The sequence below is a fragment of the Oncorhynchus tshawytscha genome, linkage group LG05 (assembly GCF_018296145.1).
Source record: "Oncorhynchus tshawytscha isolate Ot180627B linkage group LG05, Otsh_v2.0, whole genome shotgun sequence".
NCBI lineage: Eukaryota > Metazoa > Chordata > Actinopteri > Salmoniformes > Salmonidae > Oncorhynchus > Oncorhynchus tshawytscha.
Window position 1 is genome coordinate 52,056,715 of NC_056433.1, and position 27,652 is coordinate 52,084,366.

General features: G+C 42.7%; 1 protein-coding gene across 5 annotated transcripts; it reads right to left on the reverse strand.

The window, feature by feature from the left end:
- Positions 1-18: 18 nt before the first annotated feature.
- On the reverse strand, positions 19-26,625 carry tjp3 (tight junction protein 3). 5 transcript variants are annotated; one of them, XM_024421297.2, is made up of 29 exons: positions 26,468-26,625; positions 15,553-15,609; positions 14,991-15,115; positions 14,702-14,804; positions 14,224-14,512; positions 13,967-14,070; positions 13,572-13,761; positions 13,240-13,321; positions 11,209-11,309; positions 11,016-11,097; positions 10,822-10,931; positions 10,508-10,705; positions 10,297-10,381; positions 9,116-9,201; positions 7,231-7,333; positions 6,706-6,794; positions 6,539-6,611; positions 6,260-6,327; positions 6,097-6,157; positions 5,749-5,905; positions 5,386-5,494; positions 4,996-5,215; positions 4,498-4,703; positions 4,210-4,385; positions 3,595-3,805; positions 2,138-2,238; positions 1,496-2,035; positions 1,302-1,351; positions 19-1,098 (listed from the first exon to the last, which is right to left on the reverse strand). In XM_024421297.2, the coding sequence occupies exons 2-29, from the start codon at positions 15,598-15,600 to the stop codon at positions 984-986; spliced, it is 3,882 nt and encodes a 1,293-aa protein (XP_024277065.1). In that variant the 5' UTR covers positions 15,601-15,609; positions 26,468-26,625; the 3' UTR covers positions 19-983. The 5 variants fall into 5 exon arrangements, with proteins under 5 accessions (XP_024277065.1, XP_024277063.1, XP_024277067.1 ...); XM_024421295.2 differs by lacking the exon at positions 26,468-26,625 and adding an exon at positions 19,485-19,876; XM_024421299.2 differs by lacking the exon at positions 26,468-26,625 and adding an exon at positions 18,969-18,990.
- Positions 26,626-27,652: the final 1,027 nt, after the last annotated feature.

Below are 27,652 nucleotides of genomic sequence, written 5' to 3' on the forward strand. Positions count from 1 at the left end.
AACAATGACAAGAGCAGATATTTTTTCACCAGATCTGTAATATTTAATGAACAAAATGTGCTCTTTACAAATGAATCATAATTTAGAAAATGGAGCTTTGATATATTTAGTGTTCTGTGAATGTCCATAACTGTTTTTGAAGCAGTTCTCATGAAAGCTTGAATCGTTAGTTGCTACATAATTGGACTTATAAATGAATGATGTAGCTATCTATATGCATTGATTCTTGAAGAATAACTTCTAAATGCCTAATGAGCTTTAGTTCAACTGTCGTACCCCATCAGAACCCCAAATTTAAGCTTGTCATCACATTTTTGTAAACAAACACTGTGTAGCCTCAAAACAGGGTTAAAACTATAATTCTGATATCATGGATGGTCAGTCCATAGTGCTTGCTTTGAATTTGAGAGTTGTTACATTTCTCCAGGCCCATCATCCCTCAGCTTTTTACCAAAACATAGGCAGTGTGACTGCTTTGTTATTGTTTCAATTAAGGATTCCAGCTTTTAGTTCAATTGACATCCTTGACATCAAAGTTGCCCGTGTTGGTAAAATCTCCAAAGTTTTGATCAAAAATAGTATTCATTAAAAAGTTACATGCAATACAAATAAAATGTTTGCTTTACTGCAAGTACCAAACCCTGAGGTTTTTATTAGAATTTCCATTAAAATTAACTTCCACTCTTGGAATTCGGCATTTAGAAAGGTGTGAGCCCTGGTTTGAAGAAGCCTTTGCCTGAATTCCCATGTCTGAAGGCAGGTCTGACAGTTGCCCTCCAACCTACCTCTCCAAAAGTTATCCTCAAAGGCTGAAGTTGAGAGCATTTCACATCTCCCATTTAAGAGGCAAAGGCTGTGCTCTGGAACTGTATGGGCTACAACTGTAGTTCTGCAGTTCTGGAACTTTGTGCATTAGAGTTGTAGTTCTGGAATGGTGTGCTCCAGCATTCTTGTTTTGTAGTCCTGGAACTGTGTTTTCTAATCTAAAGTTCTGTAGCTGGACCCCACTCGAAGTCCTCAGTCTCGTCATTGTCATCGGAGCTGTCACTGCCTCGGATCTGAGTGCGTCTCGTCTGGACAGCCTGGTGGTGAGCCAACCTATGAGGAGATAGAAGAGAAAGACACATCCTTTACTGTCTCGTCAGTCTTACTCAACTTGGACAGAACAATTTGGACTAGAAGTAGTTTCTCACTTTCGAGTTGCTAAGGTTGGTTTATAGACATGGATTTTGATGATTATCCAATTAAACAAATACCGTCACACATATTAATATGATCAGATATAGGCCTACTTCACTTACACAATGAATGATGGGGAAGCTTTCCTCTCCTGAGGTTCTGCCATATGGGTCTGAAAGAGGGAACGTAGTCATGGGTCAAAATCACCGGAGACGTAAGTTAACAGAGTATTTGAGCCTTTGGAAGTAAACTAAGAGCTTATGGGAGATCTGTAAGAGTTTAGTGATATGATGGACTGAGACATTCCCATCAGTACCTGTTGGAGTTTCTTCTCTATGACTGACATTGTGACGGATGGGGGGCTCTCTGGCAGCAGCTCGGCTGACGGGGGCTCAGGGACAAAGATTCTGGGGTTAGGGGCTATGAAGTCAGGGTGTTCATCCGAGTGGGTGGTCGGAACAGCCGGGTCAATGGCGCTGAAGTCCGAATCTGAAAAGCTATGATAGGACGGGGTGTCATCAGTGACGACATCGTGTGGAGAGCTGTCAGATGGACGACGGGTCGACCTGGGCTCAGGCACATGCATCAGGGGTGGGACCTCTCCCAGAGGCTCGGGGGATGGGTCGGGGCTGTGGTACTCGGCGGCAGGCTCTGAGGAGCGGGCCAGAGCGGTGGGCCTGGATATCCGGGGCTGGTTGCTGGAGTCAAATGGTTCCTCCAGGTCCTCATTGTCAGTGTAGACCTCTCCGTCTGTAAACGCCTCTCCATCCGTGTCCTCTAGGTCACTGGCAGCACTCAGGTAGTCCGAGTGAGTCCGGTCCAACGCATCCAGCTCCTCCTCTCCGCCTCCCTCCAACTAAACACACAGACATGTATTTACTTTAGTCTTTATTCTGCCAGGTAATTCATTGAGAGCAAATTCCCAGTTTGACTGTGAGCTGGGATCTGTCTGTCTTACCGTGACTTCTGAGACCCAGACAGGTTTGGCCTGCTGGTGTCTGATCTTGTCTTTCAGAGTCTCATACCACACATTAGAGCTGGGCTGGAGGGCAATACGAGCTGGGAAATATGGGAATGATGGGACATAGTTATGAATAAAACTATAAAACCACTTGACCTTTTTTAACAGATAAACTGCTTAAGAGCAAAAACAACATGTACAGTTGAAGTCAGAAGTTTACATACACTTAGGTTGGAGTCATTAAAACTTGTTTTTCAACCACTCCACAAATTTCTTGTTAACAAACTATAGTTTTGGCAAGTCGGTTAGGACATCTACTTTGTGCATGACAAGTAATTGTTTACAGACAGATGATTTCACTTAAAATTCACTGTATCACAATTCAAGTAGGTCAGAAGTTTACATACACCAAGTTGACTGTGCTTTTAAACAGCTTGGAAAATTCCAGAAAATGATGTCTTGGCTTTAGAAGCTTCTGATAGACTAATTGATATCATTTGAGTCAATTGGAGGTGTATCTGTGGAAGTATTTTAAGGCTTACCTTCAGACTCAGTGTCTCTTTGCTTGACATCATGGGAAAATCAAAATAAATTATCCAAGACCTCAGAAAAAAAATTGTAGACCTCCACAAGTCTGGTTCATCCTTGGGAGCAATTTCCAAACGCCTGAAGGTACCACGTTCATCTCTACAAACAATAGTACGCAAGTATAAACACCATGGGACCACGCAGCCGTCATACCGCTCAGGAAAGAGACGTGTTCTGTCTCCTAGAGATGAACGTACTTTGGTGTGAAAAAAGCAAATCAATCCCAGAACAACAGCAAAGGACCTTGTGAAGATGCTGGAGGAAACAGGTACAGAAGTATCTATATCCACAGTAAAACAAGTCCTATATCGACATAACCTGAAAGGCCGCTCAGCAAGGAAGAAGCCACTGCTCCAAAACCACCATAAAAAAAGCCAGACTACGGTTTGCAACTGCACATGGAGAAATGTCCTCTGGTCTGATGAAACAAAAATAGAACTGTTTGGCCATAATGACCATCGTTATGTTTGGAGGAAAAAGGGGGAAGCTTGCAAGCCGAAGAACACCATCTCAAAATTCATCCAACTTATTGTGGGAAGTTTGTGGAAGGCTACCCAAAACATTTGACCCATGTTAAACAATTTAAAGGCAATGCTACCAAATACTAATTGAGTGTATGTAAACTTCTGACCCACTGGGAATGTGATGAAAGAAATAAAAGCTGAAATAAATCAATCACTCTCTCTACTATTATTCTGACATTTCACATTCTGAAAATAAAGTGTTGATCCTAAGATCAGGGAATGTTTACAAGGATTAAATGTCAGGAATTGTGAAAAACTGAGTTTAAATGTATTTGGCTAAGGTGTATGTAAACTTCCAACTTCAACTGTATGTGTTTTGATAACACAGGTGTGTGTGTTTACCTGCGAACAGATGGCCGCAGTGCCTCCTCATCTTGAGGGCCTGTGCGTAGAGGCGTCTGGAGCTCTTGTTGGAGTTGGGGCACATCCTCTGCCTCATGACCTTGACGTCCTTCCTGCTGTGTGGGTCCAGGAACAGCACCATGGGGTGGTATTGGATGTAGTTCAGACGCTCCACTGCAGTAGGAGTAATGTCCAGCAGAGGGTGCTTGTTCTGGACACAGAGGCGTGAAGAAACATACAATTAGGCATTGTTCTTTAATTGCGAGGTGCATAAATGGAGGAATTCAGATGTTACGTAATCGTTTTAGCAATACCCACAGAGTTTTTAATCTACGGTGCGCGACATGGTTCAATGTGCCAATAAACCAGCACAATCTACTTGTTTTCTTTCTCTTGATTTGTCTAGAGTTAACTTCTAATGTGGATACAAAAAAAAGAGTAATGGAGAGTACAGTATAATACGGCGAACTTAGAAAATAAAGCATTTGTGGTAAGTACATGGGAGCCGCCATCTTTATGCATGTCCGCCATTCTGGTCCTGGATTCAAACAAGCATATAGTTGTACATCTGTCTCACACCACAACAGGTCACATCATCCCAGTTTGTTTCATCACCTTCTCTGCAATCCTTCGGACTGTGTCCAGCTTGATGACCGTAGAAGCGCTGTCTGCTCCACTACTACGAGGAACCATCTCTGCCACCTCATATTCATCAGGCATCTCTCTGGCCAGCTTCTCCATGGCCACATCATTCAGAGGACCCAAGATGACGATTGGCCGTTTGAAATTAGCTGGAGATAAACATGGGTCCACGTACATGTGTTGATTCACAATACAAAATGTTTAGTACACAAATTTGTTTAAAAGTGTTTGACTATTATGTGAACTATTATGTAATATAACCTTCTCTGAGCAGAACTCTCTCGTACGCTGGGAATTTGCCCTGGATAGTGAGTTGGAGCAGGTCGTCGCGGGTCCGGCGGACGTTCTTCTTGGCCCCTCTAAGCCCCCGTAGTTTCCAGAACTCTGCCCTGGGCCCTGAGACCTGGCGATCCCCTCCTCCTCCACTGGCCCTCTGAGCCTGCTCCATACTGGCCAGTGTCTCAGCCCTGGGTGAGAGATAGAATGATTGTAGAATTACTGCTACCCTAATGACAGTATGAGGCTGCGTTTACATAGGCAGCTCAATTCTGATCTTTTCTTTCTTTTGACCAATCAGATCACTCGTTTGCCAATAATTGGGTAAAATATAAGAATTGGGCTGACTGTGTAAAAATTGGAAATACGTTGCCATCAGATGTCATCCTTTGTAACCTAATGTATCTTTTAACATGTATCTTTAAACATCCAAATCCAACCAATCATATAATCAATAACTCACTCATTCTAGTCTCAACTCACCCGGCCTGGTTGGGGATGGTGCCCTTGTCCAGCTCGTGCAGGTCGTTGCCCATGCGTATAGCCAGCCACTTCCCCAGCTTGCCCCTGTGCATGGTGTCCACCACCCTGAACACCTCTCCCCTGGTGAAGGCTAGGCTGTTGTGGCCCTCTGCCTCGTTGTCAAAGTGGGTCCGGATATAGAACGAGTCCCCCAAGTTGGACTTCAGTATCTTCTTGTATACTGACAAGAGAGGAAGAATCATTTAGGAATCATTGAATAATTTGTATGTACCTTATTTGTTACTGGGTGGAGTTATTACATAGTAATTATCACACGGGCAAGTCCTCTGAAATCAACCACAAATCTTCCCCCCCTGCACCTACTTCTGCCTTTAAGGACGTTATACTCACTGTCCATCTTGTTCTGAGTACGGATGTCCACCGGCTCCCCTCTCTTAATGTTGATCAGGAACATAGCAGCTTCCTCACGGTTGAAATGACCAAAGTCCACCCCATTTACCTAGAACAATACCATAGCCCATAAGTGGGTGAGAGATGTGTTGCATATACTTGTACTGTAGATAGTGACCACTGAAGTGCTGACACTAACACTTGTCCCAGAGAGCTAGTGTGCACAGGCTTTTGCTTCAGCACGGCATAGAAAAAAACTGAATGAACTAATATAGATCTTAATCGAATCTGATGTGTTAGTGCTGGGCAGGAACAAAAGCCTGCACACCATGCACCGGTGGTGACCGCAACAGTGAGTCTCACCTGCATGATCTGGTCCCCCTCCTTCATGCCTTGCTCATGGGCAGGACTGTTGGGCTGAACCCCCCCAACAAAGATGCCCACGTCATTACCCCCCACCAGCCTCAGGCCTACGCTGCCCTCCTTCACAAACGACACTGTGTTCAGATCAGAGCTGTATCTGAGAGAACATAGTACAGATCAAAAGGAGTATTTATTAAAAGGAGCATTGTCCAGTCATATTCAATAGACTATAGAAAACCGAACAAATAAATCACTTATGGTGGTCTGCATTGTGAATGGGTTGTACATGTTTTATATTTGACATTTCTTCTAAGGCTATACTGTAAGGGTATAAATAAATCAACTTACCCCAAGTTAGGTGTGGGGATGGAGTCTGGGGGTAAGGAGTAGATGGGTTCCTCGGTCTTGGCTGAAATGGAAATAACAGTTAAGACCTTCCTTCCATCCACAGAGTTACTAATACGTTATAAAGAGGACATTGGAGAGCTGATACAAGAGAGTTGGTACTTACAGTAGGCTGGAGGGTTGCTCTTCACTGATATCCCATAGCGGACAGTTCCATTGGCTCTGCGTGGAATACTACAAGAGAAGAGATACCATTCACTGACATTTCCACAATACGTGAGTTAGAGGTCAGAGAAGGTGGAAGTGTAGACACACACTTGTGATCAGATTGACAGGACTTGTCACAGAGGATGTTTCTTGGAGGTGTGCATTCCTTTTGTTTATGGTGGTTTATTAAACTATCGGTTCTTTACCTGGTTGTCTACAGTGGTTTCTAGTGTTTTACCTGTGGTTGCTCTCCACATCGGTACTCCCAGACCTCCGAGGGGGTGAAGGTGCACGGTCTGACTCAGAGGAATCTGAAGAGAACAAAAACAGAGGATGAGGATACAGACTTCCAACCACAAGTTCCACCACTAGACAGTGCCAATCTTTCATAGGAGGGACACTGACCTGAGACTGGTCTGGAGGGGGTCATGCCTCGTTGAGGGGGGTCCTGTCTCACTACTGGAGCTGGAGAAGACTGCATCTCAGGCAGAGCTCTGGGAGAGAGAGAGAGGAGAGCGAGAGAGCGCAATCATACTCAATACAATGCTCTTATCGTGTCAACTACTATAGAAATCCTGTAGTTAAATACTAGCTAATTGGACTGAAAGGGGTTATCAAGAGTGTGACATTGACCGACTTCAAACAGTGTGTGCTCTTAGCATGCAGAACTATGCATGTTAAATGCATCAATGTTGATTCAGTTCCTTGTCCAAATAGACCAACCAGTCTAGCATCCTGGATTTATCCTCCGAACATATGATGTTCTGAAGCAGTCAGCTATTGAAACAGTTTTTAATCAACATGTATGTGTACCAACGTCTTTAACTTGCCATTTTGCCCTCAACTAAGTTTACGCATCGCAGTATTATCTTGGCCAGTTTCATCACATTCTCCTGTTAACGGGGTGGTGTGTTCGTCTGTCAGCATTACCTGTAACTGTCCTTGGATCCCTGGGAACTTGAGCCTCCACTGTCTGCAAATTCCCGTCGAGGTACGGTTGCATAACTTGCCTCCGACTCTGATCCTGAGCGCCCTGTGGACATGGCAAGACACACACACATACAGTACCGATCAAAAGTTTGGACACACCTACTTATTCAAGGGTTTTTCTTTCTGTATACTATTTTCTACATTTTATGTAGAATAATAGTGAAGACGTCAAAACTATGAAATAACACAAATAGAATCAAGGTAGCCACCCGTTGCCTTGATGACAGCTTTGCACACTCTTGGTATTCTCTTAACCAGCTTCATGAGGTAGTCACCTGGAATGCATTTCAATTAACAGGTGTGCCATGTTAAAAGTTAATTTGTGGAATTTCTTTCATTCTTAATGCGTTTGAGCCAATCAGTTGTGTTGTGACAAGACAGGGGTGGTATACAGAAGATAGCCCTATATGGTAAAAGATCAAGTCCATATTATGACAAGAACAGCTCAAATAAGCAAAGAGAAACAGTCCATCATTACTTTAAGACATGGAGGTCAGTCAATACGCAAAATTAAGAACTTTGAAAGTTTCTTCAAGTGCAGTCACAAAAACCATCAAGCGCTATGAGGACCGCCACAGGAAAGGAAGACTCAGAGTTACCTCTGCTGCAGAGGATAAGTTCATTAGAGTTAACTGCACCTCAAATCGCTTCAGAGTTCAAGTAACAAACATCTCAACATCAACTATTCAGAGAACACTGCATGAAATCAGGCCTTCATGGTCAAATAGCTGCAAAGAACCCACTATTAAAAGGACACCAATAGTAAGAAGAGACTTGCTTGGGCCAAGAAACACAAGACATGGACATCGGACCGGTGGTAATCTGTCCTTTGGTCTGATGAGTCCAAATTTGACATTTTTGGTTGCAACCGCCATGTCTTTGTGAGACGCAGAGTAGGTGAACGGATGATCTCTGCATGTATGGTTCCCACCGTGAAGCATGGAGGAGGTGGTGTGATGGTGCTTTGCTGGTGACACTGTCTGTGATTTATTTAGAATTGAAGGCACACTTAACCAGCATGGTTATCACAGCATTCTGCAGCGATACGCAATCCAATCTGGTTTGCACTTAGTGGGACTATCATTTGTTTTTCAACAAGACAATGACCCAAAACACACCTCCAGGCTGTGTAAGGACTATTTGACTAAGGGGAAGAGTGATGGAGTGCTACATCAGATGACCTGGCCTCTACAATCACCCAACCTTTTATTTAACTAGGCAAGTCAGTTAAGAACAAATTCTTATTTACAATGACGGCCTGCCCTGACCCGATGCTGGGCCGATTGTGCGCCGCCCTATGGGACTCCCAATCACTGCCGGTTGTGATAAAGCCTGGAATCGAACCAGGGTCTGTAGTGATGCCTCTAACACTAAAATGCAGTGCCGTAGACTGCTGCGCCACTTGAGATGGTTTGGGATGAGTTGGACCACAGAGTGAAGGAAAATCAGCCAACAAGGGCTCAGCATATGTGGGAACTCCTTCAAGACTGTTGGTTGAGAGAATGCCAAGAGTGGGAAAAGCTGTCATCAAGGCAAAGGGTGGCTACTTTGAAGAATCTTAAATATAAAATATTTTTGATTTGTTTAACATTTGTTTTTGGTTACTATAGGATTCCATATGTGTTAATTCATAGTTTTGATGTCTTCACTATTATTCTACAATGTAGAAAATAGTAAAAATAAAGTAAAACCCTTGAATAAATAAGAGTCCAAACTTGTGTTTTGTACTGTAGGTAAACAAAAACAAATCATGAACATACCAAACATGAGCAATAATATAGGCATAAGTTACACGTAAGTAATTGTCAATATGCACACAACGCACCCTTAGCATGTTTGCTCATTGTGACACTGGGGGCCTTCCACTTGGGGGGCTCCACTTGGGGCTCCACAGCTACTAAAGGAGTGGCTCTGGAATAGAAGAGTGAGGGAGGAGGAAGACAATAGAACTCTTCTCAATAGAACGCCTCTTCACTGTTGACGTTGAGACTGGTGTTTTGTGTGTACTACTTAATGAAGCTGCCAGTTGAGGACTTGTGAGGCATCTGTTTCTCAAACTAGACACTTGAATGTACTTGTCCTCTTGCTCAGTTGTGCACCGGGGCCTCCCACTCCTCTATTCTGGTTAGAGCCCGTTTGCGCTGTTCTGTCAAGGGAGTAGTACACAGCGTTGTACGAGATCTTCAGTTTCTTTGCAATTTCTAGCATGGAATAGCCTTAATTTCTCAGAACAAGAAAAGGCTGACGAGTTTCAGAAGAAAGTTATTTGTTTCTGGCCATTTTGAGCCTGTAATCAAACCTACAAATGCTGACGCTCCAGATACTCAACTAGTCTAAAAAAAGCCCAGTTTTATTGCTTCTTTAAATCAGCACAACAGTTTTCAGCTGTGCTAACATAATTGCAAAAGGGTTTTCTAATGATCAATTAGCCTTATAAACTTGGATTAGCTAACACAACATACCATTGGAACACAGGAGTGATGGTTGCAGATAATGGGCCTCTGTACGCCTATGTATATATTCCCTTTTTTAAAAAAGATTTAAATTAAATTCAAAATAAAAATATGCCATTTCCAACTACAATAGTCATTTACAACATTAACAATGTCTACACTGTTTTTCTGATATTTGTTGTTATGTTATTTTAATGGACCAAAAATGAGCTTCTCTTTCAAAAACAAGGACATTTCTAAATGACCCCAAACTTTTGAACGGTAGTGTACACATTACCTCAATTACCTCGACTAACTGGTGCCCCCGCACATTGACTCTGTACCGGTACCCCCTGTATATAGCCTCGCTACTGTTATTTTACTGCTGCTCTTTAACTATGTTAGTTTTATATTTTTTACTTAAAACTTATTTTTCTTAAAACTGAGTTGTTGGTTAAGGGCTTGTAAGTAAGTATTTCACGGTAAGGTCTACTACACCTGTTGTATTCGGCGCATGTGACAAATAAAATTAGATTTGAGTTAGCACAAGTTAGGTGTTAGGCCTCATCTGTACCTGTATCTGCTCCGGGTGTCCTGCCTGTGGGTGGTGCCCTGTCTCTGGGGGGGCCCGGAGCTGCTGTCCGACTCAGTCTCAGAGTCTGGGGAGAGAGCAAGGGTAATGCTCCAATTATGTGGCCCTTTCTACTTCCTTTGAATGTACTTATAATGTTATGTCAAGGTATTACTGTTGTGGAAGTTGAGGCAAGGGGTGTAGTGTTACTAACCTGGAGGTGGGGCTTTGACAGGAGAGGAGACCCGTCGGGGGGGATCCTGACGAATGGAGATGGGGGAGGCGCTCAGTGTCCCAGGGTGGGGCAGGTCAGGGAGCACTCTGTATCTGGAGTGGTCCTCTGTGACTCTGGAACTCTCTCCTCTTCTAGGGGGTGGCGAGGCACTGCGGTCCGAGTCCGACTCTGACACCACTGCACAGAGAGAGAAACAGGGGAGGAGAGAGAGAACATGTTATTATCATCATGAACCACTCATCGAGAATGTGCCATTTGATGAGATTTCCCTATTGCCTATGTTGTGCGTTTACCTTTACGAGTTCGCAAGGCGGAGGAGGGACGGGAAGGACGTGGGGCGGCCCAGTCGAGGACGGCAGGTAAGGCTTTGGGGTTGGGGAGCATGGACACCCCTGAAAGAGTTCTACAGCAAGAAAGAAAAACACCTCAATGAAACACAGATCTCAAAACATCGAAACAACAGTGTCTGGTTTGAGGTTGAACCCACCTGTATTTGTCGGCTATGTCTGGGCTGTCCTTCCTGACAAGAGGGGGTGAGGCACTGCGGTCAGACTCGGACTCTGAGGCGGCTGGAGAAAAACAACACACAGTTCAGGTCAAGCTCGACACGGTACAGATTACACACGAGTGGGATGGGCCAATGTTTATGAAGGAGTTGAGACGCTCGTCTCTGGACTGACCTCGGCGAGAGGGGTAGGCTTTAGCAGCAGGCCGGGACAGTGTCGAACGCACCGGGGACTGGTCACGAGACTTAGGTACTAGAGGAGGTTGCTCAGCTCTTCTGCAACAGAACCGAGAGAGAAAGCCTCATCATACGTACAGTTGCAGTCAGAAATGTACATACACCTTAGCCAAATACATTTAAACTCAGTTTTTCACAATTCCTGACATTTAATCCTAGTAAAAATTCCCTGTATTAGGTCAGTTAGGGTCACCACTTTATTTTAAGAATGTGAAATGTCAGAATAATAGTAGGGCGAATGATTTATTTCAGCTTTTATTTCTTTCATCACATTCCCAGTGGGTCAGAAGTTTACATACACTCAATTAGTATTTGGTCACATTGCCTTTAAATTGTTGAACTTGGGTCAAACGTTTTGGGTAGCCTTCCACAAACTTCCCACAATAAGTTGGGTGAATTTTGGCCCATTCCTCCTGACAGAGCTGGTGTAACTGAGTCAGGTTTGTAGTTCTCCTTGCTCAGGGCTTTGTGATGGCCACTCCAATACCTTGACTTTGTTGTCCTAAAGCCATTTTGCCACAACTTTGGAAGTATGCTTGGGGTCATTGTCCATTTGGAAGACCCATTTGCGACCAAGCTTTAACTTCCTGACTGATGTCTTGAGATGTTTCTTCAATATATCCACATAATTTTCCTGCCTCATGATGCCATCTATTTTGTGAAGTGCACCAGTCCCTCCTGCAGCAAAGCACCCCCACAACATGATGCTGCCACCCCGTGCTTCACAGTTGGGATGATGTTCTTCGGCTTGCAAGCCTCCCCCTTTTTCCTCCAAACATAACAATGGTCATTATGGCCAAACAGTTCTATTTTTGTTTCATCAGACCAGAGGACATTTCTCCAAAAAGTACAATCTTTGTCCCCATGCAGTTGTAAACCGTAATCTGGCTTTTTAATGGCGGTTTTGGAGCAGTGGCTTCTTCCTTGCTGAGCGACCTTTCATGTTATGTCAATATAAGACTCGTTTTACTGTGGATATAGATACTTTTGGCCCCGTTTCCTCCAGCATCTTCACAAGATCCGTTGCCTTTTTTCTGGGATTGATTTGCACTTTTCGCACCAAAGTACGTTTATCTCTAGGAGACAAAACGAATCTCCTTCCTGAGCAGTATGATGGCTGCATGGTCCCATGGTGTTTATACTTGCGTACTATTGTTTGTACAGATGAATGTGGTACCTTCAGGCATTTGGAAATTGCTCCCAAGGATTAACCAGACTTGTGGAGATCTACAAATGTTTTTTCTGAGGTCTTGGCTGATTTATTTTGATTTTCCCATGATGTCAAGCAAAGAGGCACTGAGTTTGAAGGTAGGCCTTGAAATACATCCACAGATACACCTCCAATTGACTCAAATGATATGGCGGCAGGGTAGGCTAGTGGTTAGAGTGGTGGACTAGTAACCGGAAGGTTGCAAGTTCAAACCCCCGAGCTGACAAGGTACAAATCTGTCGTTCTGCCCCTGAACAGGCAGTTAACCCACTGTTCCTAGGCCGTCATTGAAAATAAGCATTTGTTCTTCACTGACTTGCCTAGTTAAATAAAAGGTTAAAAAAAATAAATGCCTATCAGAAGCTTCTAAAGCCATGACATAATTTTCTGGAATTTTCCAAGCTGTTTAAAAGCACAGTCAACTTGGTGTATGTAAACTTCTGGAATTGTGATACAGTGAGTTATAAGTGAAATAATCTGTCTGTAAACAATTGATGGAAAAATGACTTGTGTCATGCACAAAGTAGGATTCTAACCGACTTGCCAAAACCATAGTTTGTTAACAAGAAATTTGTGGAGTGGTTGAAAAACAAGTTTTAATGACTACAACCTAAGTGTATGTAAACTTCCGACTTCAACTGTAGGTAAAAAGGAGACTTGTCACTTAAGGAAATGTTGGATCAAGTGCAGACGTCTCAATACGAAGATACTAGAAGTAGATCAGAAAAGATGAAATAAACATGTTTCAGGTGAGGTTACCTGCGTGTGCGTCGTTCTCTAGTGGCGGAGCGTGACACTCTGTTTCTAGGAGTGGGGATGTCTGTATCCAGGTCTGAAATGTCTGAGGAGATCAGAGGAAAGCCATTAAAACACTGAGGAATCACATACTGGAGCTGCTGAACCAACGTTTACTTTGCTTTTCAGGAGCTGCTTCTGACTCTACATTCATATCTCTCATCTACTACTTTCCTTCTTTTCTCCTTCCCCCTCTTGCCACCATCCTCCTTCCAATCCTGAGATGCTGATGCTACATTCTCTCACTCATACACTACTGTCCCTATTGTCTTTCCCCTTTGCCCTTGCTCCCTCACCCTCCAGTTCAGAGCTGCTGTGGCTACGGCGGTCCTCCTCGCTGTTGGGAGCGCTGTCATCCACCTCGGGGATGCTGACCAGGAACTTGCGGTCGTCTCTCAGGACCATCATGGTCAGCTTCCCCCGGGACTTCTCCACCAGGTGCTTGGTCTCAAGCAGGGACAGGTTCTCTGTTGTCATCCCATTGATCTGGACAGGAAGTAGAAAAACTTCAAAGTTCACAGAATGTGGAAATCGTCCTTTGGCTTCATACCATGACATTGACGAAAACAGACATAATTAAAACAGCAGGAAAATCTGTCATCAAAAGCATTCTGGTTTATGGTCCCAGTATAGAATCATATCTATGTACAAAGCAAAGATGCAATGTTTTGTGATGAAATATCATATAGACCTTGAGAATGAGGTCCCCCTCCTGCAGAGTGCCCTCCTTGGCAGCCAGACCCGTCTCAGTCATGTGTTTGATGAAGATTTGGCTTCCCAACTTCAGTCCATACTCTGGAACAGGAAGAGAAAGGCAATATGAAATCGTTGTAACGGAGGCCTTGAATTCACTTGTCTATACAATCACGTCCGATCTGTGATTACGATTTGAAACCTTTTGCTGCGGCGTGGCCTAATGAACACAACCCAGATGTTATTCATCCTTACCATCAGTGAGTTTCTTCTTCAGCAGGGTGGTTTTGATTGGCTTGTCTAGGAAGTCCTGGTGTGGCAGCCGTTTGTACCCTGACATAAGTGGCAGGGCGTGAGCGGTCTCGTTGCGATCGGAGGTAGTGCTACGAGCGCTGTAGTGGTCAGGGTTGCGGGCCTGGTCGGAGCCATCAGAGTAGCGTCGGATCCTCCGTGGGGGGTCCTGATCCAGCAGGTTGGAGTGGGAGGCGGCACGCGACGGTCTGGTGCTGGCTGGGAGCTGGACCTTACGAGGACGCTTCACTGTCTGAGAGAGAGAGAGAGAGAGAGAGAGAGAGAGAGAGAGAGAGAGAGAGAGACCTGTATTACCTATATTTTGTCTGGTAAGTGGACTGAAATGATGTTCTCACAGCAATAAGTTGGGGTTGGAGTTGCTCACAAATCACACGAAGATGGAAGAGCCAACCATGCTTAACAGTACAGTACAGCTACTCACTATGTTGGCTGTTTTGCCACATGACTTAAGGTTCTGGATGGTGAAGGTAGAGTAGACATTGTCCATGGACACTCCATTGACCATGACGATCTGATCTCTGACGCTGTTGGAGAGGAACGAGAGGTAAAACAAGGTAATAGAGCACTCCTATGGATCAAAGACATGCAATTTTAAGTTTGGATGTCTTTGGTTGTGTGTGTAAGTTTACTGTATATACCCTCAAGTAAAACCCTTAGAGGCATGTGCCTGTATGCCTGAAGCGTATAGCTGTAGGGTGTAGGCCACTTACAACAGCCGTCCCATAGCGGGTCCGTTCCGCACCACATCTGAAACCATCACAGCTGTGCCCCCTGAGTCTGGGTTCGGCTTGTCTCTGCCCCCTGATATCGCAAAGCCAAACCCCATCTTGGAATCCTGCCATAGCAAGAGGAGGAGGGTGGGTGATAAGCGAGAAAGAGGGAGAGAGAGAAAAAAATGAAAGAAAGAGCAGGTGAGAGAGATGGAGAAAGCAGGGAGTCCGAGTGATGGAAAAAGCAAGAGGAAAAAGAGAGGGTGATAAAGAACAAGGGACGTAGGAAAGAGGCAGGGAGAGCACATTCCATCAGCACTGAAGTGTGTCACCTGACCTGTACCAAGAGTTACAGGGAGCAGTAGGGCGTGCCTTTGTTACTCAAACTTTCTGCAGTTAGCCACAGCAGTTGATCGTATTGAAGTCCATTCCAATTGAAGTGGTTCAGTATTTCTATCGGTACACCTTGAGTATGTCTGTAACTACATGCTGTTGTGTTTTAGGTCCACATCAAAGTATATCATCAAATGCTGACTGACAAAACAACAAAAGATACACTTACTTTGCTTAGTGTTATAGTATGCTGCTCCCATATCATTAATTCTTCCATCTCTGGTTTCTGAAAAACATCATCAAACCTATTACAACATGTAAAACCAATCGCAAAGCACAGACATTCTCCATTTACCATCAACAAACCATAACATGAATAGACTCCAGCAACTTAATCACAACAGAAGCAGCAGTTGTTTCATGTCCTTACATTGACAGTTGCCAAGCCCCACTGTGTTGTTTGTGAGACTGAGGAGAGGAGTCAAAATGAGCCGACTGCAGCGTGCTCTCACCTGTCTCATTCCATTCCTCTGACAGGTACGGGGGAGGGGCCACAAAGTGAGAGATGCATCTGGCCGCCCTTGCTGTGACATACGACACCAGGGCATTGTTCAATGGGGTGCAACGTTATAGAACGCTGCAGGTAGAAACTCAATGTATAGAGCTGACTAGAGTTGTTCTCCATGGCTCTCTAGTCATATGGAATAGAGAATTATGTCTGTGCTACACAATGAATTTCTATCTGCAATGTTTTTCGAGCCTCATCCAATTGAACACGCCTCCGGATACAAACAGAGGACATTCACGAACCGACGACAGTGCCACACTAACATACTGAACATATTCCACATCTAATTTCAAAACTAAACAACATTGCAGGTCATATCTCTGATATTATAAACTGGGTGGTTCGAGCCCTGAATGCTGATTGGCTGACAGCCATGGTATATCAGAACGTATACCATGGGTATGACAAAACATGTATTATTTACTGCTCTAATTATGTTGGTAACCAGTTTATAATAGCAATAAGGCACATCAGGGGGTTTGGCCAATATACCACGGCTAAGGGCTTTATCCAGGCACTCTGCGTTGCGTATAAGCACAACCCTTAGCCGTGGCATGTTGGGCATATACCGCACACCCTCGGGCCTTATTGCTTAAGTATCCTACTACTACAGTACTAATTGCCTAAACTGGTACAGCAAGATGGACTACCCTGAAGGACAAGAGAAGTATTGCAGAGATGTGTGAAACGTTGCCCCACACACACACACTTTATTCAAATGAATGTATTGGGACAAAGAAAGTTGTAATGTACACTACAGCAGAATACACATTTACAGCATCGGAAATTAAAAGTAACCAGAAGACGACTTTTACAAATCAGAAATTCTGTGTATGCTTGACCATCTGTCTGACTCAATAACATACACACTGGAAATATATTGTGCATGTTCCTACTACTCTACATAGGTTCAATTACACGAACAGGCATTGTTGCATTGAGATGAGTGTTAGTTGTCTGTGGGCAATTCCACGGTAACGGAATTATGCTGAGACTTATTTTCCAATTTAAAATGTATGCCAAACAAAAATTATTGATTTCAAAGTCTAACAAACCATACAGCACTATGCACAATGACTACTTTGAACAACCTACACAGTAAATCCATTACAAAAACATTTACTGGAAATATTATGCAGATGCAAAGTTAGGTAAAATAATTATGTTAAAATCTCGCTCAGTTTTATTCTGTTGCCAAACTTTGTATCTGCATAGTTCTTCCTGTAAATGGGCTTTTGTAAAATAGTCTGTGGAGATTGTTAAAAGTAGTCCTTGTGCATAGAGTTTAGCAGTTTGCTAAACTTTTAAAAATCAATAGTTTTTGTTAGGTATACATTTTAAAGTGAAAAATCTGAGTCTCAGCATAATTCCGTTACCATGGAATTGCCCTTTTGTTAGCTGTCCTACAGGGTCAGGACAAACATACAGGTCAGAGAACGGTCAACAAGGTGAGACAGACATGGTCAGGTAGCCACTGAGGAGGACAAACATCCTCAATAAATCACTAGTATTTTACTAATGGTGGAGTAGCAGGTGGAATACCTGCTATAGATGGTATGTTTATGATCAAAAATACTTGGGCTAAGGGTTAACCTAGTATAATTTCTTACAACAGTCTAATTAACATTAGACTGAAGGACTAGATATCAACAGTCCCACAGCTCTTCAACTGTTTGATCCTCCCATGATAAGCAAGGACTCCAAATTACGGTAGTTTATCTCTAAAAATGACACCACAGCAACAGTTTTAATCATGGTTCAAGTCTATTACTGTAATAGAATTAAATGAATAAAGAGGATATAGTTGACATGCATCCTCCGGTGGACACCTTTCATCTGCTTTGAGAGGTCGAGGGGCCGACTGCCAGTATGCAAATATCATTGACGCTATCAGTCTACAGTCTAATCAGTGTCACTATTCCTGAAAACATGTCTGTCTCCATGACTACAACATTAACAAAGAAGGGTAGTGAACAAGCATTCATGAGTGTATTTTGCTTGGGATTCTGACAAATTGACAATCTTGGCTTTGGTTGCTGAAACTCACTTGTGCCCAAAATAATACAAATAGGTTACATTATCAAGAAATCTACACAGAATTGCCCAACGTTCTGCATAATCCAACTTGATAATTACTACGGTATATGTATACTTTAACAGCCAAAAAGGTCACCAGCACAGGAAAACACTTTGTGTAACAGAATTGGCAAGGGCAGCCCCAGTTAATGCCACCCTATAGCCAGTGTGCTGGCCTTGGCCCCAACATGAGGAATAAACCAAGCCTTTCCCTGACCACCAAGTCTATTCATCCCCCACCTGGCTATTCCAGGGGAGATGCTCTATGTTAGAAATAACCTTTACCTGCTGACCCTCAGCGGGGCCGAATGCACCCGGATGCCTCCGGTTTTCAGGGGAAAAGGAAAGAGAGCCTGTGATGTCACTTCTGCTTTTGGACATCACAACACTCCACCTGAACTCCTCCTTCACATTTACTTAATTGGTTGAGCAGTGCAGAAGAGAATCTCCCCCAACAGTTTTTTTCTCTCATCTTGAACAGGAAGAGGCGTTTAATTTACACATGCTACGTTAGGTTCTTACCTACTAGGCTGCATGATATTAAGGGAGGCTAGCCAGCCATAACAAGGCTAACTCTTTCAGACATAGGAAGTAGATAAGCTTGGAGAGTGAAAGTAAAAAGATAACGCAGTAAAGCCTACATAACAAGATCAAAAAGGCCACACTTTCTTAAAAAGGAAGCAACAAAATCTTCAGGTACTTTCCTGCCTTTCATAAAAGACCATAAAAGCTGTTTGTCCTTTTTACTCACCACTTCTTCTCTGAACCTCACTTCCATTCCCCACTGGGAGTTGAGCCTAGCAACACACACACCTGTGGCTTCCTCACATTACCTCTACTCAAAAACACCCTGGTTTTTATTCCATGTCATAATCCATGTTGGAGGCCAAGAAATTAAAGACCCTGTGCTTCAAATCAAATAAATGTGGATTATCAATAGCTAAGGGTCCTGAGCACTATAGCTTTGTGGGTAAAAAACACCTAGCAGAAACAAATCCCACCTGGATCAATGAGAGGCTCCTCCCCTTCCAGCACTTTCTATTGCCCCTTTGTTGCCAGGGATTTAAGGCGGAACCGATTTTGCCAGTGTGAAACTCTATATAGTGCCACGTGGAAAAGATGAAAAACCTTAATTAAAAAGGTTCAGATGGAAAATATTACAGTATGTGAGTCACTGTAGTCCAGTCATCAGATAAACAGTTGTATGTGAAACTTAAACAAGACTTGAGAAATAACATACTCATTTACACACATTATCATATTACTAAGGGGGCGTTACAGCCAGAAACTCACATTGTTTGATCATAACAGTACATAAGCCTTTAAACACTTCCCTAACCTAATGGTTAGCTTAAATGGTGGTGACACGGACGGTAGACAAGACTGGTAAAACCAACCCATAATGGATAAACTGATTCAATTTTTACACCACACTATAAAATTAGATTTAGCAATTTCACAGAGGACTTGATTTTCCAGATACAAGATAACCCCCGGGCGAGAGAGAGACCACTTACCGGTGGTGTCACCGAATAACTGACCAGTTTTAGCGCCTGTTTCAGATTCATGACAAATCAGTAACGTCCTGTTTGGTTTCAACAACAACCGGCTGACAGAATATGACAGAGTCACCTCTGCTCTGTCCAGCTGACACACTGAAGCTGTACTAAGCACATGGTTGTCTGTCCCTGCGAGCTTTACACCTTATCTAAGCAAGCCACCGTCTCTGATACCCCCCAGTCCCCATACTGCCCAGGTGACACAGAAGAGACAGAGGTAGTCTCCAAATGGCACCTAACCTCTACAGTTTGCAAAAGCTATTTCATAATCATATATCCGATGTTGCTTGTATAGGCCTATGCACCGAGAGGAAGGATATTCCCATTCTGGCGTGAACTCAGTCAGGTACTACTTTCCCATGGAAACCCAGGTTATGGGACTGGATTAGTCATGCCTGGTACTATGGTTACCAGAGGGTATGAGTACACTGGGCTATTAATAATTAAAAGAGTGTTTACTTCACCAAAGGCCCTAGCAAAGGTCTCTTTACATAGACCACTGTCATTGTGCTTTGTGATGAGGAAGTACAAGGTTTAGATTGTATCTCTACATAATAATGCATGTTATTTATTTATACCCATCTCCCCTATTTGGTTGGGGAGGAGGAGGGCGGGGTTAAATATTAAATATAGATTTGTCATTTGAAGGCCTTCAGAGGTAAATTGCAGGACCAACGGGGCATTCTCTATTGTGAGACTTTGGTAGTAATACGGAAGTAGGATCAGAACGGCTGCATAGTCTCCCTGTTTTTACTCCACTTACTTTACCTACTGGCCTTTGGACAGTCACAACACAGACCCATACTAAATCATGAATTATTAATAGACCTGAGGAAAATAGAGGTAGAGTTAAAAAAAAAAACACATAGTATTCCTAGAGGCCTGCAAAAAAAGCAAACACCTCTTCAGAATAGGCGCTCCTACAGCAGCTAAACAATCACTCACACTTCAGTCAGTAGGCCCCAGTTGCACTAGGTTAGCACGCAGGGGCAAATACGTGTCATGTTCCTAGCAGAGCAAATATTGTACTTCTCAAGTTTACATCAACCTAGCAAACCACTGTTGCTCTACTACTGGGAAGCTTGCTTTCAGTGCAAGTGAGGGTTGCTGAGCTATGGCTAATGTTTTACTACATTAGGCATAGCTCCACCACAATGTATAGTTGGAAATCTTCACAGTACACTGCCCAAGCATGCCAAGAATCTTCAGATATTTTGGAATGTAAGAGAAAACACGGATTGAGACCGATTAATCGGAATTAATTAATCATATTTAGACTAAATACGGAATGGTTCTGTATATCACTGAAAGAATAAACGTCTTGTTTTCGAGATGATAGTTTCCAGATTCGACCATATTAATGACCTAAGGCGCGTATTTCTGTGTGTTATTATGTTATAACTAAGTCTATAATTTGATAGAGCAGTCTGACTGAGCGGTGGTAGGCAGCAGCAGGCTCGTAAGCATTCATTCAAACAGCACTTTCGTGCGTTTTGCCAGCAGCTCTTCGTTGTGTGTCAAGCATTGCACTGTTTGACTTAAAGCCTATCAACTCCCAAGATTAGGCTGGTGTAACCGATGTGAAATCGCTAGCTAGTTAGCGGGGTGCGCACTAATAGCATTTCAAACGTCACTTGCTCTGAGACTTGGAGTGGTTGTTCCCCTTGCAAGGGCCGTGGCTTTTGTGGAGCGATGGGTAACGCTGCTTCGAGGGTGGCTGTTGTTGTTGTGTTCCTGGGTCGAACCCAGGGAGGAGCGAGGAGAGGGACGGAAGCTATACTGTTACACTGGCAATACTAAAGTGCCTATAAGAACATCCAATAGTCAAAGGTTAATGAAATACAAATGGTATAGAGAGAAATAGTCCTATAATTCCTATAATAACTACAACCTAAAACTTCTTACCTGGGAATATTGAAGACTCATGTTAAAAGGAACCACCAGCTTTCATATGTTCTCATGTTCTGAGCAAAGAACTTTAACGTTAGCTTTCTTACATGGCACATATTGCACTTTTACTTTCTTCTCCAACACTTTGTTTTTGCATTATTTAAACCAAATTGAACATGTTTATTTATTTGAGGCTAAATTGATTTTATTAAGTTAAAATAAGTGTTCATTCAGTATTGTTGTAATTGTCATTATTACAAATAAATGTAAAAATAAATAATAATAAAAAAACGACCCGTTCATCGGTATCGGCATTTTTTTGGACCTCCAATAATCGGTATCGGCGTTGAAATTGAGACCCATTTATGAAGACTCATTGTCATTTCTGTTTACATTTCTCCTAAAACCACCTCAGATGAGCTGTTTGGTCAAGAGTTCAACACAACACAAAATTAACAAAATCCCTAGCATAAGTGAAAAACAGAAGTAAAAAGAGGATGCTATGTAGTCAGTGGCAATTTTAGCATGTAAATCTTGGTGGGGCAAACAAACAAAAAATGTGGGATGCATTCCAGCAAAGCCAGTACATAACACTAAACAATACATTAATTGCACTTTAACGGTGACAAACTGTATGGACCACAAACTGTTAGGGCCTGAAAGTATGATGTTGACATGATCAGTCCAATAAAAGTTACTGTATGTGATTTATCGTAATTTTATTTGTGGCCAATGACAATGAGCCTTCTTGGATGGGCACTTCTAATGTAACTCTATGGCAGCACCCAAGGGGCTTGAATTTACGTATTTTCTGCTGGCTTGCCCCACCACCACAGAAAGCACTGAGCTAGGCTAAAACATCTGCATTTTGGAGCCGCCTTACTCAAGAAAACAAAGAAAAGACACCATGTTTGTATGTGGCTTTATTAACACACACACACACACACACACACACACACACACACACACACACACACACACACACACACACAGTTGAAGTTGGAAGTTTACATACACCTTAGCCAAATACATTAAAACTCAGTTTTTCACAATTCCTGACATTTAATTCTAGTAAAATGTCCCTGTCTTAGGTCAGCCACCACTTTATTTTAAGAATGTGAAAAGTCAGAATAATAGTAGAGAGAATGATATTTCAGCTTTTATTTCTTTCATCACATCCCCAGTGGGTCAGAAGTTTACATACACTCAATTAGTATTTGGTAGCATTGCCTTTAAATTGTTTAACTTGGGTCAAAAGTTTTGGGTTGCCTTCCACAAGCTTCCCACAATAAATTGGGTGAATTTTGGCCCATTCCACCTGACAGAGCTGGTGTTACTGAGTCAGGTTTGTAGGCCTCCTTGCTCACATGCTTTTTCAGTTCTACCCACACATTTTCTATAGGATTGAGGTCAGGGCTTTGTGATGGCCACTCCAACACCTTGACTTTGTTGTTCTAAAGCCATTTTGCCACAAATTTGGAAGTATGCTTGGGGTCATTGTCCATTTGGAAGACCCATTTGCAACCAAGCTTTAACTTCCTGACTGATGTCTTGAGATGTTGCTTCAATATATCCACATTATTTTCCTACCTCATGATGCCATCTATTTTGTGAAGTGCACCAGTCCCTCCTGCAGAAAAGCACCCGCACAACATGATGCTGCCACCCCCGTGCTTCACGGTTGGGATGGTGTTCTTCGGCTTGCAAGCTTCCCCCTTTTTCCTCCAAACATAACGATGGTCATTATGGCCAAACAGTTCTATTTATGTTTCATCAGACCAGAGGACATTTCTACAAAAAAATGCGATCTTTGTCCCCATGTGCAGTTGCAAACTGTAGTCTGGCTTTTTTATGGCGGTTTTGGAGCAGTGGATTCTTCCATGCTGAGCGGCCTTTCAGGTTATGTCGATATAGGACTCATTTTACCGTGGATATAGATACTTTTGTACCAGTTTCCACCAGCTTCTTCGCAAGGTCCTTTGCTGTTGTTCTGGGATTGATTTGCACTTTTCGCACAAAAGTACATCCACAGATACACTTCCAATTGACTCAAACTATGTCAATTAGCCTGTCAGAAGCTTCTAAGACATGACATCAGTGTATGTATACTTCTGACCCACTGGAATTGTGAGACAGTGAATTATAAGTGAAATAATCTGTCTGTAAACAATTGTTGGAAAAATGACTTGTCATGCAGAAAGTAGATGTCCTAACCGACTTGACAAAACTATAGTTTGTTAACAAGACATTGAGTGGTTGAAAAACAAGTTTTAATGACTCCAATCTAAATGCATGTAAACTTCTGACTTCAACTGTGTATATATATATTTTACATTGTTTGCAAACTGATATGTGACACATATTAATGCCAAAATAACATGCAAAACAGGCAAGCCCAAAAATGTAAAATGGTGGTTTGCAGAGCCAGAAGCCACATTGTGACAGTCTCAGTTTAATTACTCAGAAGAGCGATTACATAGGCTACCACTGACAATTACATTGTTTGCAGAATATATACACTACATGAACAAAAGGTATGTGGATACCTGCTCGTCGAACATCGCATTCAAATATCATGGGAATTAATATGGAGTTGGTCCCCTCATTGCTGCTATAACAGCTTCCACTCTTCTGGGAAGGTTTTCCACTGGATGTTTGAACATTGCTGCGGGAACTTGCTTCCATTCAGCCACAAGAGCATTAGTGAGGTTGGACACGGATGTTGGGCGATTAGGCCTGGCTCGCAGTCGGTGTTCCAATTCATCCCAAAGGTGTTCGATGGGGTTGAGGTCAGGGCTCTGTGCAGACCAGTCAAGTTCTTCCACACAGAGCTCGACAAACCATTTCTGTATGGACCTTTCTTCATGCACGGGTGCATTGTTATGCTGAAATAGGAAAGGGCCTTCCCCAAACTGCTGCCCCAAAGTTGGAAGCACCTGTGCATTGTCAAGAATGTCATTGTATGCTGTAGCCTTAAGATTTCCTTTCACTGGAACTAAGTGGCCTGTGTGAGGTTGCTCGGCCCTGGAAACCCATTTCATAAAACTCCCGACGAACAGTTAATGTGCTGATGTTGCTTCCAGAGGCAGTTTGGAACTTGGTAGTGAATGTTGCAACCGAGGACAGACATTTTTTACACTCTACACGTTTCAGCAGTCCCGTTCTGTGAGTTTGTGTGGCCTACCACTTCGCGGCTAAGCCGTTGTTTGTCCGAGATGTTTCCACTTCACAATAACAACACTTACAGCTGACTGGGGCAGCTCCAGCATGGTAGAAATTTGACAAACTGACTTGTTGGAAAGGTGGCATCCTATGATGGTGCTACATTGAAAGTCACAGAGCTCTTTCTATAAGGTGATTCTATTGCCAATGTTTGTCTATGGAGATTGCATGGCTGTGTGCTTGATTTTATACACCGAAATAGCCGAATCCACTAATTCGAAGGAGTGTCCACATACTTTTGTATATGTATAGTATACATTGTACAACCATTCACAACATGCTTTACAACTACAATAGGCTTATAATCTTAGGGAATGTGATTAATTACCATGGGCCTTCAACCTTAGATGAACTGCTTTAAAGAGTTGAGGATTACTGACCACTTACATTGTTTACATACGCTGGTAATTTAATCTAACATTTGTTAACTCAATAATACACTCATTGCTGTTAATGTGTGTGCATCCTGTGACATTAGCTTCAGTTACACCATGACTGGATAGTTTGAATGAGACAATTCCTGAGAATGTCAATTAGCCAAAAAGCAACCTTGGATTTAGGTGAAACTAGTAGATTAGAGAATAGATTTATGAAGCCAGCTTTGAACGAATCAACAGATAAGACACAGGCATTTGGGAATGCAGCGTCGAAACTGTTGTGAAAGTCCTCGGCAGGCAGAAACCTGCATGTGTGGCAGAACCAGTAGGGTAGGGTGAGGAGGCGGGTGAGGGGGAGTGGGACATTCAGCTGACAGCCTGGCCTCCCTCTCTCAAACAGACCAGCTACCTCTCAACCCGGTCACTCCAAAGTAAAGACAGGACCCCCTGTACTGTTATCACCGAGGCTGACCCACTAGAGTTATCAACTGAACAGATTTACACCCCTTTCAGACTGAACACCCTTCACTAGTCCAATGAGGCCTTCTAGCAAGCTATTTTCTTAAGCAAGCGTTATGAGAGATATTGTATTGATTACTTTGACAGCCAGAGTCAGCAAATAATCAAAGAATTGTAGAGCAGTTAGATACAATGTCATTGTCATCCCTAATCTGTTTATACAATTTACTCAGTGGGACCTTCTAATAATTGCTTAACGAAACATAGAACAGTATTGCGCTGACATTTCCCTAGCAAAAACTCCCAACAGTACAATGTTCAGGACACAGTTCAGTAATGGTTTGTGGACTAAAATGTTATCATGCTGCTATGAGTGTCATATGTAGTGGTGGAAAAAGTACCCAATTTTCATTTGAGTAAAAGTAAAGATACCTTAAAATGACTCAAGTAAAAGTCATCTTGTAAAATACCACTAGAGTAAAAGTCTTTGGTTTCATATATACTTAACTATCAAAGGTAAATGTAATTGCAAAAATATACTTAAAAAGTAAAAAATAATTTCACATTCCAAACGCACAACTTTCTTATTTTAATTTATGGATAGCCAGGAGCATACTCCAAGACTCAGACAGCATTTACAAAGTATTTGTGTTTAGTGAGTAAGTCAGATCAGAGGCTTTAGGCATGACCAGGGATATTCTCTTGATAAGTGCGTAAATTCGACTATTTTCCTGTCCTGCAAAGCATTCAAAATGTATGGGGTACTTTAGGGTGTCAGGGGAAATGTACATTGTTTTCTTTAGGAATGTAGTGGAGTAAAAGTTGTCAAAAATATAAATAGTAAAGTACAGATACCCCAAAATACGAATTAAGTATGTAGTACTTTAAGTATTTTTACACCACTGGTCATATGACATGTTGACAGAACTCAAATGAAAATGTTAATGGTTGTTGAGATAGAAAAAGTGTTCGAAATGTGTTTTCGTTGCCTACCTGTAAAACGTCAAAGCAACTCCAGTAAAGTCCAACTCAAAATAATAGTTCGTGGTTTACACACTTGCCGCTGTCAACAGATTTAGCATTAAATAAATGAAATCGTTGAAAAAGCTACCTGAAGAGCATAAAGGGGTTTATCCATTTGGCGGTACAGCGTGCAGGTGAGTTTCTTGACGTCATCACGCACGTTGTGTGACTTTCAGGAAGTAGGTCAATGCCCGTCTTTTTTTTCGGGAAACACTTTTCACGGAAATTCAGGTTTTGAATGTCGTATGTACAAAAGTACTGTTAAATGTTTATCTTGCAAGCTCTAACGCCAACAATGCAGTGACTAACAACGTAGCACTAAAAATATCAAGGTAGAACAAAAACACACGAGATATAAAAATATGATAAAGTATAGTAAGCATACTAAATACAGGGTCAGTGCCATTACCGTATTTACAATGGGCAGGGATACTGGATCGAGGGGTTGATATTTACAGGGTAAGGTGACTAGGCATCAGGATATATGATAGCTTATATGATGTGTATGTGAGTGGGTTTGAGTGGAGTCAGTATAAATGTGTGTGTATTATGTATGCGTGAGCAAATTATGGATACGTGTTTATATGTGTGTTGGAGTATCAGTGGGAGTACTTTGTAGGGACCTGTGAATGTGCATAGAGAGTGCAAAATATAATACAATTCAAAGGTCAACTCAGTCAGCATAACCATTTTGTTAGCAATCTTATTGTATGGGATAGAAGCTGTTCATGATCCTGGTGGTGTCAGACTTGATGCTTGCTGTGCGGAAGCAGTGCAAACAGTCTATGGCTTGGGTGGTTGGAGTTTAACAATTTCCCAGGCCTTTCTTTCACACAACCTGATAGAGGTCCTGGAATGCAGGGAGCTCGGCCCCAGTGATGTACTGGGCTGTCCAGACAACCCTCTGTAGCGCCATGCGATCGAGGGCGGTGCTATTGTCATAAGCAGTGATACAGCCAGTCAAGATGCTCTCAATGGTACAGCTGTAGAACTTGAGGATTTGAGGGCACATGCCAAACCTTTTCAACCTCCTTGGGGGGGGGGGGGCGCTGGCGTGACTTCCCCACGACTGCGCGAGTGGGTGTGGACCATTTTAAGTCCTTAGGGATTCAGACACCGAGGTACTTGAAGCACTCGACCCGTTCCCCTGCAGCC